We start from the raw sequence: 20,116 nt of genomic DNA on the forward strand, positions 1-20,116 counted from the left end.
TGTCACCCTTAAAGTCACCATGAAATCAAAAATGGTCAATTCCTGTTTTATTTATAGAATATTGCAGTATATACTATAAATGCACACCATTATTTTTACAATTCATATTCCCTTGTAATCTTTAACCCAAATAACTTGCAGCGACATCTCTTCACTGATGACGAGGGCAGGACAACCTGTCAAATCAAAGCAATAGCAGACCACAACCATCCAATCAATTCCCGATGGACAAAATCAAGACCCGCACTACATTTTTCTTGTTCGAGAAGCCGTTTCACTCGGATATGCGTCACAAAATAGGGGGGGGGGAAGACTATCACAATTTAGTTTCATTCCAACTTTAAACACACAGCGAATGATAAGCTATCTTTCAGTTGTCTTTCATTGAATTGGCTTCATGGCCAGTAAACTCCTAAGAGTTTTCCTCTCTCCCAAAGAGCAGGAAACGTGAATATGTGTATGTCCGTAAGGGGAAACAAGAAAAAGAGAGGGGCGGAGGAAGAGTAGGAGGCGGAAACTCGGAGAGCAGAGAGTAGGATGACTCTGTTATTGTACTGAGAGAGGCACAATCACAACTCCAGGGCCGCAGCTCTCCAGAGGGCCATTGTCTGGGTGTGCACTCGCTGACACGGGCGAGGGAGTGACCCGTCCATTTGCAAGCAACTTAAGTTCCCACACAACACCCTCTGAGCCTGTGTCTTCTGCTGGCCATGTTTCTCTCTGGAAACTGGGTCAAGTTTGTGGAGCTATACACAGTCAGCTCAGTTACTTACAACTTCTGAAGGCCTGCTTGTTTTTGCTGTGGTGCATCTCGTGTGCGATGTGTGGGAATGCGAGATTGTTGAACCCCATTAGACTGCTTCAGTGGCTTTTTTCATGCGTCTATACTCTCTGCTGACTCTCACAGACCAAACACGTATTGTATTTAACCTTAAACGGACAAAAGAAAGACTTCGCTCATCAACACTTTTTAGTAGCATTTGTCGGTATTGGATTCTTCAATATTGCTAGGTCTTTAAAGAATGAAACCCAACACTGCCATTACACCACTATGCATTCAACAGGAAACAATGTTTTTACATAGATTAAATGTAAATAATTAAAATAATATTATGCGAGTACGTATACCACACCAACTATTTTATACTGGAAATCTGCAACATAGCAACTTACATTCAAAAAAGATTAGAAAGAAGTACTTTCTTTGTATAGACTGGGCAAATTTTTTAAACAACAATCCAACTGAACTTTAATTCAGTTAGTGGCTATTAATGGGTGGCTCGGCAAAGTATCTAGACAATACGGCATTGTAAAGTTCAAAATTACACAATGGCATCACCTTTAAGGAAAAGAGGACAATGGGGTGCATAGCATTCAGAAATGCAGTGCAAACATTCATTCACCCAAATACATCACTGAACACAATCACATATACGCTAACACTTGCAAAACAAATTCTAGGGAAAGCAGCTGTACAGTCTTGAAGCAAGGGCATTGTGGGTAAGGGGATATGTCCTGCAGCTGTAGCTTCCTGTCTGGGCTGACGACAGCAGTTTCTATCATCCCTAACCTTCTGCTTCCTATTCCTCTCCTCCACACACCCCTAAAAATGACATACCATCCGTCCTTCCCTAACAAGCACGCTCTGTATCAGCTCCGGACCTTCCCATCTGGACCAGTTCCAACAAAACACTACACAAATCATAGCACACAACATATCTACAACAAGCACCATCTGTAGCTGTTTAGTGGTCTTATCCACAGGCCATGTTGGGTTTCTCTTGTAACAGAGAGGAATGAGGGTTTAGATCCTATGCAGCATCATATGCAGAATGCCGTGACCACACAATCCTTAAAAAAGCTTATCAGCTGTCTGATACAGGGTGGGGGGACATCACGTGCCATACTTCTACAGGACACACAAGCAGGGCCGATACATAGAAGAGGCTTTGATGAACACCAGTCAAGGTCACATGGAGGCCACATGGATATAAGAGTGAGATGGCTATAATTTTAAACTCACTATTTTAGTGGATGACAGCTTGCTGGGTGGGGTCAATTACAGAGGAACAACGGGCCACATAATTGAAAGGGAAAAATGAAGGCTTTGAGGATGACAACATGGTTATTGATGGCTTAATGAGCATGGGAAAAAAATCCTCCTGCAACAAGTTGCAGTACATTGCGGTTGCCTGAACACATGCTGAGCAGTGTTTTGCACTATTCAAAATTAAATTCCAATTCAAAGAAATTTATCATCTGTACTTTTTAACTAGGAAATCAACGTTTGTTAAAGTCTGTGTAAAGCAATATTAAATATGTGTTCTGAGTTGGTCACACCACAGCAAAATGTGTTATCAACGCCATGTGTTATCAACGTCAAAAAAACGGCATGTTAATAAAATAAGTAATCAAAATCTTGAAAAAATAAGCAGTATTCTGCTCTCAAACGCTGGGGGCATGTCTGCTGTCGGCGCTGAAACTACGCCCACTCGCGGGAAACTTTGGTGAGCACGTACTGCCGACGATTGCACCAGATGTCGGCGGGACGGGAGAATGAAGGCCGGGACGGGAGATAGTCGGTTCGGCCCCATTCACCAGTAACAGCGAATTGTCTCCGATTAAAGTTTGTAAAACTATCCGGTGTAAAATGAACACTACAGAGGCGAGTGTTGGTGGTGATCCTCAGCTCTCTATCAAGGTGGTTCTTCACAAAATGAATCCACTTCTTCTTGATATCATCATTTTAAAGAGATTTAAATAAGGAGACCGAACGGTTTTGTAAATTATAGCAACCAGGTAATATGCATTTACCTGACGAAGGCATTGCTAGCTAGCAAAATGGCTTTAGTAACTAACGGTAATGAGAGTAACTCGCGATTGAGCAGGCAAACCACTGATGCTAATGTGCTCTAGTTATTATAGTGTTAGGGGAGGGACCATGCTCAGTGACTCGAGACATGATTTCAGGCCCGCTCAAAAAATCCTGATAACAAAACTGGTTAAAAAACTGTTTAACGGTCTAACTCCACAATTCAATACTTCATAGTTCACAAACTTGGTAAAGTGTTTTCAGAAATACATGTCTAACATTTATAATGTGTTTAGAAACAAATCTCTGAATTGCAAACCGTTACACAGACTTTAAGAAGTCTTATTTAGACGTTTTGAATTGTTCTTTTGAAATGTAAAAGTTTATGTAAAAGTCTTCCTTATTATCATCACCACCAAGTCACTTTAATTGCTGCCCTTCGTCAGGTTCCTGACTGGGGTGGGTGTAAGAAAGAGGAGTGACGCTGTAACAACCAGGAGTGGCGGGACGTGATGAGGCACACCTGAAACGAATTGAGAGTGTGTGTGGCCGCCGGGACCCCACCCCATTTACCTGGACCAACCCATCTGAGCACTAGCTACCTTCTATACACGTGCCCAAGAACAACGAGGACACCAGATCCCCTATTTATTTTGGACACTTTTATCCTCATGGACACTTTATTTCCCCTTTTGGACATTTTATGTTTATTTTAATGTTTATAAACACCTCTCTGAGGCCTGGCGCCAGACCCACTGTGTCTGTCGTTTGCTCCTCCTGCCACAAGGTTTATAGGCCTTGTGAACAGAGGATAGATAGATAGATAGATAGATAGATAGATAGATAGATAGATAGATAGATAGATAGATAGATAGATAGATAGATAGATAGATAGACAGACCATTTACCATTAAAACCATTTACCGGATCATTTACCGGATTAACTGCAGTGAAGAAGGGTTCAGGACGTCCAAAGCCCCTTTCACACAGAGATTCTGGAAAATACACGGATACATTTACATTTATTCATTTAGCTGACGCTTTTATCCAAAGCGACTTACAATTGCTATGTATGTCAGAGGTTGCACGCCTCTGGAGCAACTAGGGGTTAAGTGTCTTGCTCAGGGACACATTCGTGTCTCACAGTGGATTCGAACCCGGGTCTCTCACACCAAAGGCATGTGTCTTATCCACAGCACCATCACCACCCTATTTATACACCACCCGGATAAAGTGATAGTTTTCTTATGGGCTGCGAAAGCACGCTTGTGCATTTTTTTCTCTGATCCGAACATAAACTAGCGCATTACGTACCGTTTCACGCTGGCGAACGATCAGGCTTCAGCGCCATCATTACGACACGGCATTGATTACGGCTTTTGTTCACACAGCGTGCGTTCCGGCACTGAACAGGCAATGTTACTAGGTCCCCAACCCGGCATCGATCCCGGGTTGTGTTTGCGTTCACACAGAAGGTGTTCTGGCAATTTCCCGGGATCAACGTGCTGTATGAAAGGGGCTCAAGAGTGTCCAGCAAGTGCCAGGATCAGAATTGTGTCACCAGTAGAGCAGAGCTTGTTCAGTATTGGCAGCATGTGGTTTTGAGTGCATCTGCACGCACAGTGAGGTGAAGACCTTTTAGACATAGACCTTGTGTCAAGAAGGGCAGCAAAGAAGTCACTACTCTCCTAGAAATACATCAAGGATAGACTGAAATTCTGCAGGAAATTCAAGGATTGGAGAGCAGAAGAGTGGTGCGAACATATTTTCTCAGATGAAACCACCTTCTGACTGTTTGGGACATCTGGAAAATGTATTGTCAGGGGATGAAAAAGGTGAACGCTACCATGAGTCCTGTGTTGTGCCAACAATAAAGCATCCTGAGACCATCCATACGTGGGGTTGCTTTTCATCCAAGGGATTGGGCTCTCTCGCAATTCTGCCCAAAACACAGGCATGAATAAAGAATGGAATCAAACCGTCCTGCAAGAGAAACTTCTCCCAACAATCCAGGAGCAATTTGGTGAGGATCCGTGCATTTTCCAGCATGATGAAGCACCATGTCACAAGGCAAGAGTGATAATGAAGTACCTCAGAGATCATTACATTGAAATTTATCGTTATCTCATAGATAACGTGTTCAATCCTCAAATGGCGGATGGAAAAGCAGAAGCCTTACAAATTGTGATAAACTCTTAGCACTTAAGGCAAGAATGGAAAGCCATCAGTCAAGGTTTTAGCCCAGAAGCTGATATCCAGCATGCCAGAGTGAATTGTAGAGGTTTTGTAGAAGAAGGGTCAACACTGTAAATATTGACCTTTTGCATATATTAAATGTTTTTGCGAATGAAAGCATTTAAAACTTCTGAAATGCTTATCATTGTTTTCCAGTATACCATAGAAACAACATGTGAAAAAATAATATACAAAATTTAAATCTACACCAAATTTGTCACAGAAAGACAGACAGACAGACAGATAGATAGATAGATAGATAGATAGATAGATAGATAGATAGATAGATAGATAGATAGATAGATATACAAGTTGTATTATTGTATACTTCATGCATTGTGCAACCACTGAAACCACAGCCCTACAAACGTCTTTCTGGTTGAAGGATAAAGCTATATTTCCGATTCTGTAAACCTCAGGCTTTATATCTAGTAAAGATATGCAACCAAGTATTATGCAGTTGGATAATGCAAGATCCTCAGAAAATGAATGCCAGTCGGCAGACACCAGAGGACTAACCGGCTCATCAGCACAAAGTACATCAAAATGAACAAGAGAACTGTCCGTTCATAACCAGATGGGGTTTATAGTGAAGGAACAGTGCAGTTTTTGCTATATCTTGCACCGTCTTCTCTGTCTCTACACTACAGTCATAAGACTTAAGGCACGCAGTCATGAGGGTTGAATTTGTACATGATTCTACCCAACAACAACCCCGGCTGTAAAACCTGCCATGACTTTTTTTTGACACAATCCGAATCTTTTACTGTGTTCTCTTGAACAAGCAATTTAATATTTGATTGTTGCATGAGAAATCTGTGATTTAGTGTGATTGATTTGGATGAAATGAGCATTTTGAAAATGGCAGGCAATGAAGAACTGCCATTAGACATTAGAATTGTAAACAGAAAAAGGTCTTTCAGGTAAACTTTCTTTGGACGATATCACCAGCACATCAATTCTCATCAGATCCCTATTTTACAGTTTAAATCCAGTGTTATTTTAGTGTTATTTATATACTATTATATTATTTATATTTTTATTAACTTTTTTTAATATATATTTTCAGATTTTAAGTAATTTTGTTATGTACCTTTGTCATTCATTTGTGTTGTTTACTATTCCTATTTATTTATTTCAATTTTAGTTTGTTTAGTTAAGGTTTCTTTTCAGTTTAAGGTTTTTTTTTCATCAAATATTTATATCTTCTTATATTTCAGTTTTATTTAAATTAATGAAAACCATTATTAAGTTTAGTTAATAACAAAACCGAAATGAGCCTCTAGCAGGTGGAAGACTGGACTGGAAGAATTATGAATATACTTTATGAATATCTTTTATACTGTGGAACACAAAAGAAAATACTTAGAGAAATGTTTTAGACCCCACTGACTTTTTGACAGTTAAAAAGTTAAAACACGATTCCAAATCTTATTTTTCTGACATAATGCTCCTCCTACCCATATCTAGGCTACTACTTTGTATGACTAATGGGATTGAGGAAGGTTGATTAGGAAAAGCTCTTCCAGCTTTATCCCGGGCCTCAGCATCTGACCTCCTTTCGTCGAAGGGTTAATACATTGGTCATCCACAGCAAGGCCCTGTGATGACTGGCTTTGATTTCCTCTCTTTGAGGACACAAGTGTGGAAGGGCCCACAGGGTCGCACACAAAGACTTTTCCGGCCCCTCTGTATCGTAATAACCCTGTGTGATTTCTCTCCAGACAAGAGCTGCCCTTGACGGTTGCACTCGGTCCGAGGAATGCTGGAGTGAGAGACAGTGTTAGGCCTGTGCGGACCCATCAGGCTCGCAAGCTGCAGAAGAGAGAAGCCTTTGTCTATTTGGCCATGAGTATTTATAGATGTAAGCCATGTGTATAACTAAGGAACCAGAGGAATCGGTGCATTTTAGACCCCCACTCCCACCTTTAGGAGTTTGAATGAAGTCTTGACTTGCATCAAAGCACATTGTCATATATCTGACTAGAATTGCTGTGAATGAATTCAGTAGCAATTAGGAAAAACAAACCTGTATTTTAATGGAAGTGCCATGATCTTACACTACTGATCAAAAGTTCGGGGTCAGGGAGAAAATTTATAATGAGCATTAAAGACTTCTTTTAAAAAGATTTTAAAAAATGTACCAACCCCAAACTTTTGATTGGTAGTGTACATAACTAAATTATTAAAATACATTAAATTATTCATATCAGGGTTAAAGAGCACACAGACCCTAACAGGTTTTCATCAAATAAGGTTCACCTACATGTCTAAACTCACTAACGCTACTCACAAGAAATAATTGTACATAAAAGGACATCCAAATCGCAACATGACTAAAAACAGCAACAAGTAGCAGATGGGTTGTTTTTTCCTGGCATCCATGCAAACAAACTCAGGGTTGAACACATTTTCAAGCGGATTTCCTGCATGAGAGGCAAGGAAGTCTTCTTTCAGATCATGAATAGTCATCGTGCCGAACTGGCTTTCAACCAGCCCAGAACAGCAGGATGAAGGAGCTGATAGCTGGGGCAATGGAAAGTTTGGGACATGAAGAATACAGGATGAGAGATATTTTTATAGATTTCGCAACACTGACTGTGAAAGGTCTTGCACTTTTGATTCAATATAATTAGGAGTTCAAATTTACTGTTATGATTCTTGTTAAAAATATTATGCTTTCCTTGCACTCTACATTTATATTTGGGCCTTAAACAAGGGTCATCCCACTAATTAATTAAAAGTCAATGCATTTTTAGAAATGTATTAACTTTTATTTACTGTACAAAATCATGACAACAGGATTGGCTATTCAAGACTGTCCCCTACTTGAAGGTATTCACATGATGAAAGGATGATGATGTCATTATGATGTCATTGTGCTATTTATGGAATTGTGCATCTTTTTCATAGAGGGGAGTTATGATGGTAACAAGAATGACACATATCCTGGGGACATAATAATACAGTTTAATAGTTTAATAAATGTCACATCCACTAAAATCCATATTTAAATGGTTATAATAGAAATAGCCTTTATGACATAGTAGTTAGCCTAATGAAATAATTGTTTACGTGTATAGTCATTAAGGGGGAAAAGGACATAAATTGCGTGTCGTTCAAATAAGTTTGACACAGTTATGACATAACTTTATTCATTCATTAAGATGTTAGCCATCTATTGCATCACCAACAAAACTATGCAAGTAAATGGTTTCCTTTTTAATCCCGATAAAGATAAGAGAATTGTGTAATAACATCTGATTCGCCTTACAGCAGGTACACAGAAAATGACTTACTAATGTTAAAAAGCTAAAATATTGCATTACTGTTTAACTTATTTCGAAGACTGTAACTGTATGACTTTTTCGTATGAATAAAATGCCAGACTTACAAGTGGAATCGGTGATCTCCATGACGAAGAGAACGCTTTTCTTGAGTAGGCTAATCCGTTCACAGGCTTCAGAAGACCCTCACTGTAATGTACACCAGCATCGTATGCAGCGCGCGCGTGTGGCCAACACTACACTTTTGACAGGGGCACGTGCAGACCACTCCAAATCACTACTAATCCGACCGGGTCCTAGTGCTCGTCAGGTAGTTAACGTACCTAGTGGTAAACAACGACATCCAGCTGGTCTTTGGTCTTCATAAAAAAAACACACAAAATGTAAAGAGGACAGTCATATAAAATTGGGTTAGGGCTCAGGGTAAAATGTAATCATCCATGGTGGCTGGGATGTAACATCAACAACATGGTTAATAAGATAGTGGCTGATGCTAAAGTTTAGCACCCTCCAGAGGAAGAGCTCTTTATTCAGTTTTAAGTTTCAAATCACGTAATGGCCACTACATATATAGCATAGGCCTACACGAGTGAAACAAATATCTGAAATTTAGGGGGAGAACTATGCAGAATGTATGATAATGTAAGCGAATTTGGTAACACTTTATTTATTTTAGCTACATGTAGGTACTAGCTGCTAACAATAAATTACGCATAATTGGCTTTCATTAATTTTTATGGTTTTTAACAAATGTTGAAAAACTTTAGGGCTATTGAACATAGGCTACTTCATTAAAGGTTTCTATATCATTCCAAGTTTAAGGCAGGGCTATTATAGCTAACTAAAACTAAAACCTTTTTTTTAAATCGCTATTTGAAATAAAACAAATGTTAACTGAAATAGGCCTATATGTTTAAAAAAAACTTATTTCACTTACGTAGCCAAGGCCTACTAAATTAACTAAAACTAAAACGAAATAAAAAAACTATTATAGACATAGCCTAAAAAAACGATTAGGCCTACAAAACTGACAAAAATAAAATTGTTTATGCTATTATGCCTATAGGTTACTCAGCCTAGACTACTGTTAGAGATATTTGAAGGTGCAAATCTGTATTCTGTATAGGTTGTATAATGTGTGTATGTAGGCTACTGTATTGTAAAAATGCTTTATTGTGTATATTTTGTACTGTGTGAACATTCTGTATTATGTAGCCTACCGTGTATTTGTATTTTTATATATTTTATGTAGGCCTACCTGTTCCCTTATAGAAAATGCACTGTAGAGTAGCCTATGTAGCCTACCCAAGACTTTCACAAACCACTACACTAAATAAAGCTGGTTTAAAACTTAAGGGGTAAAATAAAATATATATGTTCTTGATCTATGTAGGCTATTATTTTGGTACTTTTACATGTTTTAAAGCAGGTTACTTTCTAAGTAGTAGGCTAGTAGTAAGAAAATTCATCCTTAAACATCTATTCATCACGAGTAGCTGCCACAACACTGAAATCGACGAAATATGTTAAACATAAAAAAGTGTAAAGTGTACTAATAATTTTTTAGTGTAAAAGTATAAAGTGTAAAATAAAAACATTTTTTTTGTTTTTGGCAATCTGTGCTATTTTTTTATTAAAATCCATACATTTCCGATCAATCCACACCTTTCCAATCTCTCCTTCTGTTATGAAATTTTATGGAATCTTAAAGAGCCCACCCCTCACAGTCTTCTCAAATCTTATAGGTCAATCCCCTGTCAGTCATCATAAAAAATAACTTGTATTGGCTAGCCGGGTGATGAAGGGTGGGTCATCAAGTACGTCTCCCAAACTGCTGCACATATCATCGCATCGGGGAGAAACGCAGGATTTCCTGTGGTGTTGCTGAACTGGACACATTCAAGTTTTAGATTCGCAGAAGTACCTAGCCCAATTTTAACCTCCATCGGTTTAATGTCTTAATCAAAACCATCTCATTCGTACGTGCCCTAGACTACACCTCGACGTAGTTAGTCTGAAAAAAAGTCGTAAAAAATGTCCGAACCCACAGTGGCCGATACTCGCCGGTTAAACTCCAAGCCGCAGGACCTGACGGACGCCTACGGCCCTCCCAGCAACTTTTTGGAAATCGACGTGTACGACCCGCAGACTATAGGAGTCGGCCGCAATCGCTTCACCACTTATGAAGTCCGGATGAGGGTAGGCTTGCCAGTGAATGAATGTGATTGTATGTGTGTCAGAGAGGCTGCGGCTCGGTCCGGCCTAACGTTAGTTAGCCTGCGCGCTAACATGCTAACTAACACCTCATTCGACGAGAAAAAAGTCCTTACCCTCGTCTAGCTTTTAAATACTTGATTTTATTTTATGAATTGCTAGGTTTTGATCTAAAAGAATACGTTTTTTCTGTGAACGCAAGCTGCATTTAAGCAATTTGGCGGTTTGAGGTTGAGCTAATTTAGCTGTTGTTGTTAACAGTTACTCTCAACCATCAACAACCGATTTGGTTATCTTGCATCTAAGCCATTAAGATAAACGTGTATGCTTTGCTATTATACATGCATAATTGTGTCAGTTTAATAATATCTGTCAAAAGTATGTTAGGTGTGTTCGAGAATCCCTTGCATCTTGAACACCGAACATTGCACTTGAACACACACACATATATATATATATATATATATATATATATATATATATATATATATATATATATATAAAATCATGTGACTTATGCTTTCTCCGTTGAAATCCAGACAAATCTTCCCATTTTTAAACTGAAGGACTCGACTGTCAGACGAAGATACAGCGACTTCGAGTGGCTGAAGAACGAGCTGGAAAGAGACAGCAAGGTATGACATCCTGCTGAAAACATCTTGCCTCATAGAATACACGTACTGAACAAATGGTTGTCTTTACATGTTCTGTGCAGAAATTTAAAAAATCTACGAAATTAAAAAGCTTTTAGAGAGACTTTATGTAGACCTGGCCTATAAAGCCCAAACGTTTAAAGTCAGAAAAGTCTATATTTTTAATGGAACAGATAATTTAACTTTTACCCTAAATATTGATAAAATTGTATTTAAAAAAAAAAAAAGCTTTTTATATCATATTCGATACATCAGTCTTTTATTGCTCATAGTACGATATAGGACAATATAGAGCTCGCACTCAAGGAGGAAAAAAAATACATTTTATATTCAGAGCCCCAATTTGAGCAAAAATATGCAATTTGGTGCAGTTGCTGATATTTATATGGTCGAAATTCTGCTAGCTTGTAATGTAAATCGATGATATATTTATAACATTATAGCAGACTACTTGCATATAAATGTCAGTTGTTATGCTACATCTCAATCAAATGTCTTAGTAAGATGATATTTAAATACTAACGGCCAGATTTACCAAACTGGGCAAATTTGCGTGAGCGCAATTCCACAAAAGCACTGATGGGAGTGGAAGGTTCTGCTCGTGATCTACTGTCGACACGCAAGGTAAAGAACACCGGCGCAGTCAGATCATTTCCAATGCAATCTATCAAGAGCAGTGCAAATTTATGTCTGGTTTAAGACATGCTTTTTGGGGGGGCGTTAAATAATTGCGCAAATACCAGTAAACTGACTAGCGCAAACCTTAGTAAATATAATTTCATGATTTATTTAAATACTCTCCTCCCATAAATTGTGTGTCTGGAAGGGAAACTCCTACAAATGCATATACAATAAGGTCAGCCGCACAAATAACCCTGTCTACGACTTTCAGCGCTAATATTTCACTGCGTGTATTTAGTAATTCCTGACAGTAGTATGCACTAGTGAAAGCTGTTATTAAATCTGTCCCTAAGCTTTATGATCAAAGCTCTGATGTTTTAATTGTTGCTGCAAAACCCATAATCGAATACAATGATTGAGAGAAGTACAAATAAGCGTTCCTCAGAAGCCTTTGATGCATTTTAACATGATTTTTTTTTTAAAAATATATCAAGACAACCTAAGTTGCTTCAGTCCAGGAACTGTTCATTTTGAAATATAATTAATAAAATAGGTTATTCTTGTGTTAACATCTGAGTGTGGAAATATTTAGACTTTAAAAGTATGTAAAGGTCTTTTACTTACTGTAAAAGTATGAACTATAAATCAGAAGGCATGTAGAAGATAGTGTGCAACGGGTTTTTCAGCAAAGCTTTGATCATTTTGAGGCCTTAGAATTTAATTTATATATTTTTTAAATGTATGAAAATATTTCCTAGATTGTTGTGCCTCCATTGCCTGGAAAGGCATTGAAGAGACAGCTCCCGTTCCGTGGAGATGAGGGCATTTTTGAGGAGTCCTTCATTGAGGAGAGACGATCTGGGCTTGAACAGTTCATCAACAGGTTGGCCATCAAAATGATGCACAACGGACACTGCTAAATTATAAAAGTACAAGACACCAGTTACTAATATTTGAGGGTCTGAAATAATTACACAATTTATTTTTTTATTTAACATTTTCTGTTAAAAAGGCTTTTGATGGATTGCATGCATACATATTTTGCTCATGTTCCTCTTTAGAATTGCAGGTCATCCTCTGGCCCAGAACGAACGCTGTCTTCACATGTTCCTGCAGGATGAAAGTATTGACCGGAACTACATTCCCGGAAAAGTACGGCAGTAGGGTTTTCCAAACTGGGAGGGTCTTCTTTCTTCAGTTGTCAGCTTCTATTCCCATTCATCTGCAAACAGTGCAGTGCGAGTGCAGGGCTTGGTTTTATTTAACAGATCATGTTTTGTACATGTGTCTGAGAGTTTCTCTTTATACACACACACATTTGTATTTCTTTTACATCTATACAGTGTACTTGTTAGTGTGTGTGTGCACGTATACAATTATAAAACTATACATTAAGCTGTAGCACTGTAAAGCGAAGAGGGTTGGCTCATATATTTGTCCTCTCTGGCGACTGTTGAGAGAACACGTGCTTTTCGATTTCAAGAGTCGAGGTGTCATTCCAAATAGCGTAAACGCTTAACACAACATTAAGGAGCAAAGAGGAGCCAGATATTTGCAAGAGATGAGAAAAATGGTCATAAATATAAAGCGTTACGCTGTTTTGGCAAAGCAGCAAGCTCAGAAAATGTTCAGGAAATGTTTCAAACTCGTATTTCTAAGTCGTACTTGTTTTTGTAGTCACATGACCATCAGCAGGACTGTAAAGTACTAGTCAGTATTCAGAATCATAACCGGGACTCGATGTTGCGTCCGATGCGTTGTTTGAATATAATTTGAATTGCCATATTATACAATTGAGCATGTTGCATTTCAATCTGATTAACTCTGTGAACGGACATCAATTTTTTTCAGACACATGGATTATCAAAAGATTGGCGCCTTTTAATCCCAATTTTATGTGACAAGATTTGGTTCTGAGACTATTTTGGAAGATTTATGCTTTTGTTCAAAAAAGTATTGGTGTTAGTAAAGAAATAAGTTCCGAAAATGACTAAATATCAAGTATATATCATGCCTGTTAAGTATGCATTACCCAATAATAGGCATTTAGTAGCCGGAAGAGGTATGTTCTAAAAACTGAGACCTATATAGTAGGCGAGTGCATGTTTAACTCCAGGATGCGTTCTGAACATGTCAATCATGTGAGATTCAAAAACAGCTCTCTGAGAGAGGACAAAATGTGTGCCAACTGTGTAAAGTTGTCCTGCCAAAGTTTAGTCATTTTGCTCAGAATGACTCTATATTTGTTATCTCCTGTTGATTTGTGCCTCTGACGTTTGTCCGTAAATAAAGTGAAACAAAATAGAGAACACCGGCTGGAGATTTTATAACATCAGTACATTTTTTTTCCCCCTTATTCTGTTTATTCTCTCTTCCATTTTAGGTGTGAATAAAGTAAGTTTTGTTTTTTACTCTCAGTATGTTGTAACTGGTGTGGGGAAACAATGACTGCATGAATGCTAATGATCAAATCGGTTATATTGTGGGGAAATTGCTGTCATACTTACAAAACTCACTTAAATCTTGTTGCTTTGCTAATTTTTATTTTGCGTCTGCTTGTCGTGTCATTACCAGTAAAACTACTGTTGGCTGCATGTCTTGATTTGCATGCTTTGTGTTGTGAATTCTGGTTTCACATAGACAACACTCAGACTGTTATTAAAGGGATAGTTCACCTTAAAATGAATATTGTCGATAATTACTCACCCTCAGGGTCGTTCCAAACCCTCGGAACGCAAATTGAGATATAGAGCTTTCTGTCGCTCCATAGACTGCAACGTTATTACCACTTTCAAGGCCCAGAAAGGTAGTAAAGACATTGTTAAAATTGCCCATGTGACAACAGTGGTTCAACCTTAATGTTATGAAGCGACGAGAGGAGGAGAAAGCTCTCGGATTTCGTCAGAAATATCTTAATTTGTGTTCCAAAGATGAAGGTCTTAAGGGTGAACTAACCCTTTAACATTATCCAATCAGTTTTTTGTCCAAAACAATAGACCGAAAGAGGCAGCATAGTTTGCACTAGGTGCATTTGTTCTGTCAAGATCTCTAACCGTGTTCATGTCTTTTGGCCTGTGATCCAAAGGTTTTGGTAAACCCCCTCCCTGTCCTGGACCCATCTGCTCTACCAGCTCTTTTCTGCACATCAGTCAAAGCCTTCCACAGCTGCTGTCCATGATATCCTGTACATATTTCTGTTCTCGGATAGAACTAAACTACATCTATTTCACCCTGAGGATGAACTCAACTTTATGCTGTATTTATACCTCATGCACTCATTTTGTGGAAACATGCGCTTTTTTTTTTTAGCTTTTTTTTTGCCTGATCTTTAAACAAATATTATTTTTCCTTTAAAAATAGTGCTTTGTTTATTCTGGTTTAAACTCCTGGCCTAAAGCCTTCAGGCAACTCGCTGATATTTCTCAAGCAAATAAATAAAACAGAGAATTTGGTCATGGCGCTATGACATTCCTCTGTATTTCAAATTAAAAGTCTAAGATTATTTGGATTTAAAGCAACACGCTTCGATCCTAAAGAAAATTGACATGTTGAGTAGTTTCATCTAAAATCCAGAGAACAATTTTTATCAAACTAACTCGCCAAATGTAGCATTTCAGAAACTAAAACTGGGATTTGCTCTCGACAACGTCTTCCTTTACATTCCGTATTTAATTTGTATCCTTTTGACTAAATATGTTATAACAAGGCTTTTGCAACCATTTTAATTGTATTTTGCTTTGTTTGGTATCAGTGTAACTAGTCAAGCTTTGGGAATGTATATATTCAATCACTGTGAAAAACTAAATTTCATTATTACAAAATGTGTTACATCTGCTGTTATGTTTTATATATGGCATCTCTCAAAATTAGTTATTTTATGGCTCTTTCTATTCTGGTTATTTTCTGGACTGTGTGTAAAGAAAAGAGCACTAATTGATTTTTAAACCGATAGCCATCCTTTCTACCCATGAATAAACCCTATCTGTCCCCTTCAATGGATTCTCTCATTCTGTTCAATTAAGCCATATGATTTATATTTTACAGTTAAAGTCCCTGTAAAGGCAATTTAAAAAAGAAAATCTAAACACATAAATGTTAGAAATGTATTGCTAAAACACATTACAAAGACTGAACTGTGAACTACTGAATTGTGGAGTTAGAGCGTTAAACAGTTTTTTACCATTGATAATTTACGGATTTTATTGGGCGGGGCCAAGAGGGTACTCCATGACGTACTGGAGTGCCTGAGCTCCTGGCCCCGCCCCTACCTAATGACGCACTGGAGCCCCTGAGGCTGGCCGCTCCACTAATAATATAAATAGAGCACATTCGCATCAGTTTGCCGCTCAATCGCGAGTTACTGTCAGTAGTATTATTAGTTAATACAGCTTACAGTTTGCTAGTTAGCTATGTCTTCGTCACGGAAATGCGTACTACCTGCATGCGATCATGTACAAAACAGATCGGTGTCCTTATTTAAATTTCCTAAAAACGATCACATCAAGAAGAGGTGGATTCATTTTGTGAAGAGCCACCTTGATGGAGAGCTGATAATCCGCTTTTACTGGTGAATGGGGCCGAACGACTATCTCCCATCTCCCCCCTCGGCCTTCATCCTCCCGTCGCGCCGACAACCGGTGACATCATCTGCAGTGCGTGCCCACCAATGAGTGTAAGTTGCCTTGTGCGCTTATGTTATAATTAACCTAATAAGCTGCTAGGAGCATCCATTCCGACTGTAGCGGGTGACAGTTGAGTGTGGCAACCATAGACATCATATATGATGTCTATAACCATAGACATCATATATGATGTCTATGGTGGCAACGGCAGCTTTACCACGAGTAGGCGTGGTTTCAGCGCAGACAGTGGACACGCCCCCAGCGTTTGAGAGCAGAGACTACTCATTTTTTCAAGATTTTGATAGCTTATTTTATGTACTTGACGGCTTTTTTAACCATTCAAATTTGGCTGGGTGTCTAATAACACATTTTTCTGTGATATGACAAACTCAGAGCACATACTTCATTTTGACTTTACAGGGACTTTAATCGAATGTAAATCTTATAGTTTGTTATATATATATATATATATATATATATATATATATATATATATATATATATATATATATATACATGATGTGTACATCCACACCTCGACGTATTTGAAATTTCATTTTAATACAGTAATTCGTTGAACAGATGAAAAAGGCTGTTGTTTTCTTGAATGTAACCACGAGGTGGCAGCGCTGCAGAAAGATGAATGAGAAATTACTCGTCAATCAGTATTTCATTCGAAAGAAACCTGCACGGTTATATTTTGAATTAGATTAAAATTACACTAAACTAATGGACAGTTATAAGAATTATAATTCTAAATTAATTAATGATAGTTATGATTTTTTTCAAAGAAGTATTTAATGGGGCTTCATTTATTTGATCAAAAAAAAAAAAACAGTAATATTTTGAAATATTATTACAATTCTAAAAGAACTGTCTTCATATTAATCTTTTTTAAAATGTAATTTATTCCTGTGACGGTAAAGCTGCAGACTTCAGTGTGATGCTTCACATTATATATATATTTTTTCTTCCAGATTCTTTGATAGAAAGTTATCATAGAACAGAACAGCATATACATATAGAAAAGAACTGCCTTTATTTGAAACGGGAAACTTTTGCACCACTATAAATGTCTTTACCGTCAATTTTGATCAATTAAGCATGTCCATGCTAAGTAAAGGTATTTCTTTCTTTCTTTTTTAAATCTTACTTAGGCCAACCCCAAACATTTCATTGGTAGTGTATCACGATTTCCACGAAAGTATTAAGCAGCACAACTGTTTTCAACATTGATAATAATAAGAAATATTTCTTGAGCACCAAATTAGTATATCAGAATAATTACCGAAGAATTATGCGACACTGAATACTGGGGTAATGATGCTGAAAATATAGGCCTACTTTTTTTTTTAATATATTAAAATAGAAAACAGTTCCTTTAAATTGAAATACAATATTTCTGTTTTTACTCATAAAAAAATCTTTTTAAAAAAAATCATAATTATTTCAAACTTTTCACCTGCGGAATTATTGCGGTATCATTTTTGCGGCTACAAAATCACAGAAATCTTTTCTGGGTGTGCCCAGTTTATTTTAAGACCCTTGTATTGATTGCAACTGTTTTCAGGCCTGCTCGGCCTTGTGTGAATTGCTCTGGTCAGTCTGAATTAGTCATGGGGGAGGGAAAGTGTCGGCGAGCCGGTAAAGTCTACCTAAATGAGCCGGTCATCTAAGCTGTGTAAGCGCTGCTTGAATGTGGATAAACTGACACCATTACTTCTTACAACTGCAAGAAGAGGCGTTAAGAGGATTAATATGTTCCTCATTTAGATCTTGGATACTTCCTAATAGTTGAGTCTAATCGGTGGTGTGAGTCATATGGACAAACAAGCTCAAAAATTATTTTATTTTCACTGTAAACTTTTGATTATTTTAAGTAATAGTGTTTTATTGTAATAGCCCATTGAATAACTATGAATTAGGCTATTGAATGCTTCGGCTAAATGCTTTATTTAAAGTCATTTTGTTCACACTTCGTAAAAAGAGGGCTTTCAGTATCACCCGTTCTCACAAACACCGCAAAGGGATAAATATAAGTCACACTTGCAATTCCCTTTAATAGATTTCATCTGACTATGAAGTAGCTGCACTAGTTTGGAAATGAGTTTGTGCATAACGCTTGACTGACGAATTAGTCCGTGAAGTGGAAGCTATTGAGATATTTTTGATGCATACACAAACTGACTGAAGTCAAAGACCACAATGCTTCCTCTGATGCACAGACTTTAATCCTCTCTATGAAAACATGCTAAAAGGAGCAGCCAAATGGACAGAAATGAGATTACAAGTGCTTTGTTAACTCTGAAACTGCATTGGATGAGATCACAGAATACAAGGCTGTGACCTGCTTTCCATGGGTTACCATTGTTTTGTGATGGTTCAGTCAACTTGACGGGATGGAAAAAGATTAAACAAGAATCGAGGATATGCACCAGACATTTTGTCTGGACGGGAACCAACAATGTTTATTATATTACATTAAATAAAAGGTAGATCCATATGTTTCCTGAACAAGCACGTTCAATTCGGCTCTAAAAACAGGGGGGGGGGGGGGGGGGCTATCTGGGTGACCCTTCAAGGTCCAAGTTCATTTCTTGGAAAAGTTTCTGATTAAGCATATGTTTCAGCGGATAATGGGCCCCCTGCTTAGGAGAGCAATCTGAACTTTACCAAGGCCGACGGGAGGAGATTTATTTTATAACACTAACAGAACCTCCCACCATACACCAACCACACCGCAGAAAGAGATCCCACATTAAAGTTTATTTTATTTAACGGCAAAGCTAAAGCGGACTCCATATTAAACCTGCAGGGCTAGGACAGTATCAACAGTGCAACCGATACTCTCCTTCCGGATCTCTGTCCAACTCTCCTTTACCCGTCCCGCATAAATAAGACAGTGACACGTATAAGAATATCTGCGTTGTTGATGGATCACTCTTCCCATTGGATTATCTAATGTCTCTTCATGTCAGAACCTTCTGATTTTCTCCATAAATAAAGAATATATAAAGTATATAAAATACCTATATACTTAGATAATAGCTCTTTCAGTTTTCTACACCAATGAGGTTATGCTCTGACGTCATTCTCATTTTGATCTTTAGGTATTTGGTTAATGTCTAGTTTACAATGAGTCCATAAATTACACTAGGACTGGGACACAGCCTGAAACTTGTCACCTGAAAATGTCAATTAAATTCAGCCGCTTGTTTGAAACAACTATAAAATCAGCTAAGATTAGATTAAACTTGTCATGCGTGAGTCAGAGGCTCTGAAAATAAAAGGTGAATCTTATCTAATCTGATTTTATAGTTGTTTCAAAGCTGCAGCTAAATTTATTGACATTTTCAGGGAACAAGTTTCAGGATGTGTCCTGGATCCGGCCGGGAACTGCAAAGGAGTAAAATTATGTAAAAAAAAAAAAAAAAAAGATTAAAGTTTATCCCTGACATGGACCTTTAGTCCAATAGGACACTGAGAAAAAAGTTTTTTTTCTTTGCATCAAAGTTAATGATAAAATCTTAGCATAACCTCCTGAGACCCAGAAAAAAAAGTTTTTTGAATTTAGTTTTTTCTTCATGTCATCACATATTTTAGACTCTAAAATATGTGATGACATGAAGAAAAAACTAAATTTCATGTCATTTTATTTTTTAAACAACTGAG

General features: G+C 37.7%; 2 protein-coding genes across 5 annotated transcripts in view; one reads left to right on the forward strand and one right to left on the reverse strand.

Moving 5' to 3' along the window:
* The window catches only part of afap1l1b (actin filament associated protein 1-like 1b), a 29,594-nt gene extending 20,792 nt beyond the window's left edge, over positions 1–8,802 (reverse strand). The window contains exon 1 of one of the 2 annotated variants that reach the window (XM_077233460.1): positions 8,442–8,802. In XM_077233460.1, the coding sequence (XP_077089575.1) occupies positions 8,442–8,463 (22 nt within the window). In that variant the 5' untranslated portion in view covers positions 8,464–8,802. The remainder of the gene's footprint in view (positions 1–8,441) is intronic. The other variant, XM_077233461.1, reaches the window with a different exon arrangement.
* Positions 8,803–10,136: 1,334 nt separating this feature from the next.
* snx12 (sorting nexin 12) lies at positions 10,137–15,817 on the forward strand. 3 transcript variants are annotated; one of them, XR_013204940.1, is made up of 5 exons: positions 10,137–10,533; positions 11,088–11,183; positions 12,581–12,705; positions 12,884–14,216; positions 14,908–15,817. XR_013204940.1 is itself a non-coding variant. In XM_077233468.1 (5 exons), exons 1-4 carry the CDS (start codon positions 10,369–10,371, stop codon positions 12,984–12,986), a joined length of 489 nt encoding a protein of 162 aa, XP_077089583.1. In that variant the 5' UTR covers positions 10,137–10,368; the 3' UTR covers positions 12,987–12,997; positions 14,920–15,034. The 3 variants fall into 3 exon arrangements, 2 of the variants coding, with proteins under 2 accessions (XP_077089583.1, XP_077089582.1); XM_077233468.1 differs by having other exon boundaries at positions 12,884–12,997; positions 14,920–15,034; XM_077233467.1 differs by having other exon boundaries at positions 10,138–10,533; positions 12,884–12,982.
* The last annotated feature ends 4,299 nt before the right edge of the window (positions 15,818–20,116 follow it).

Source organism: Siphateles boraxobius, unplaced genomic scaffold (genome assembly GCF_051911475.1).
Source record: "Siphateles boraxobius isolate OS27281-9 unplaced genomic scaffold, OSU_SipBor_1 18, whole genome shotgun sequence".
In the NCBI taxonomy this organism is placed as follows: Eukaryota; Metazoa; Chordata; class Actinopteri; order Cypriniformes; family Leuciscidae; genus Siphateles; species Siphateles boraxobius.

Bases quoted from the DNA above. Each gene is read 5' to 3' on its own strand.
- snx12 (XM_077233467.1), top strand. From the start codon at position 10,369: ATGTCCGAACCCACAGTGGCCGATACTCGCCGGTTAAACTCCAAGCCG. The intron at 10,534-11,087 runs GTAGGCTTGCCA...GTTGAAATCCAG, and splicing joins CTTATGAAGTCCGGATGAGG to ACAAATCTTCCCATTTTTAA. The intron at 12,706-12,883 runs GTTGGCCATCAA...GTTCCTCTTTAG, and splicing joins CTTGAACAGTTCATCAACAG to AATTGCAGGTCATCCTCTGG.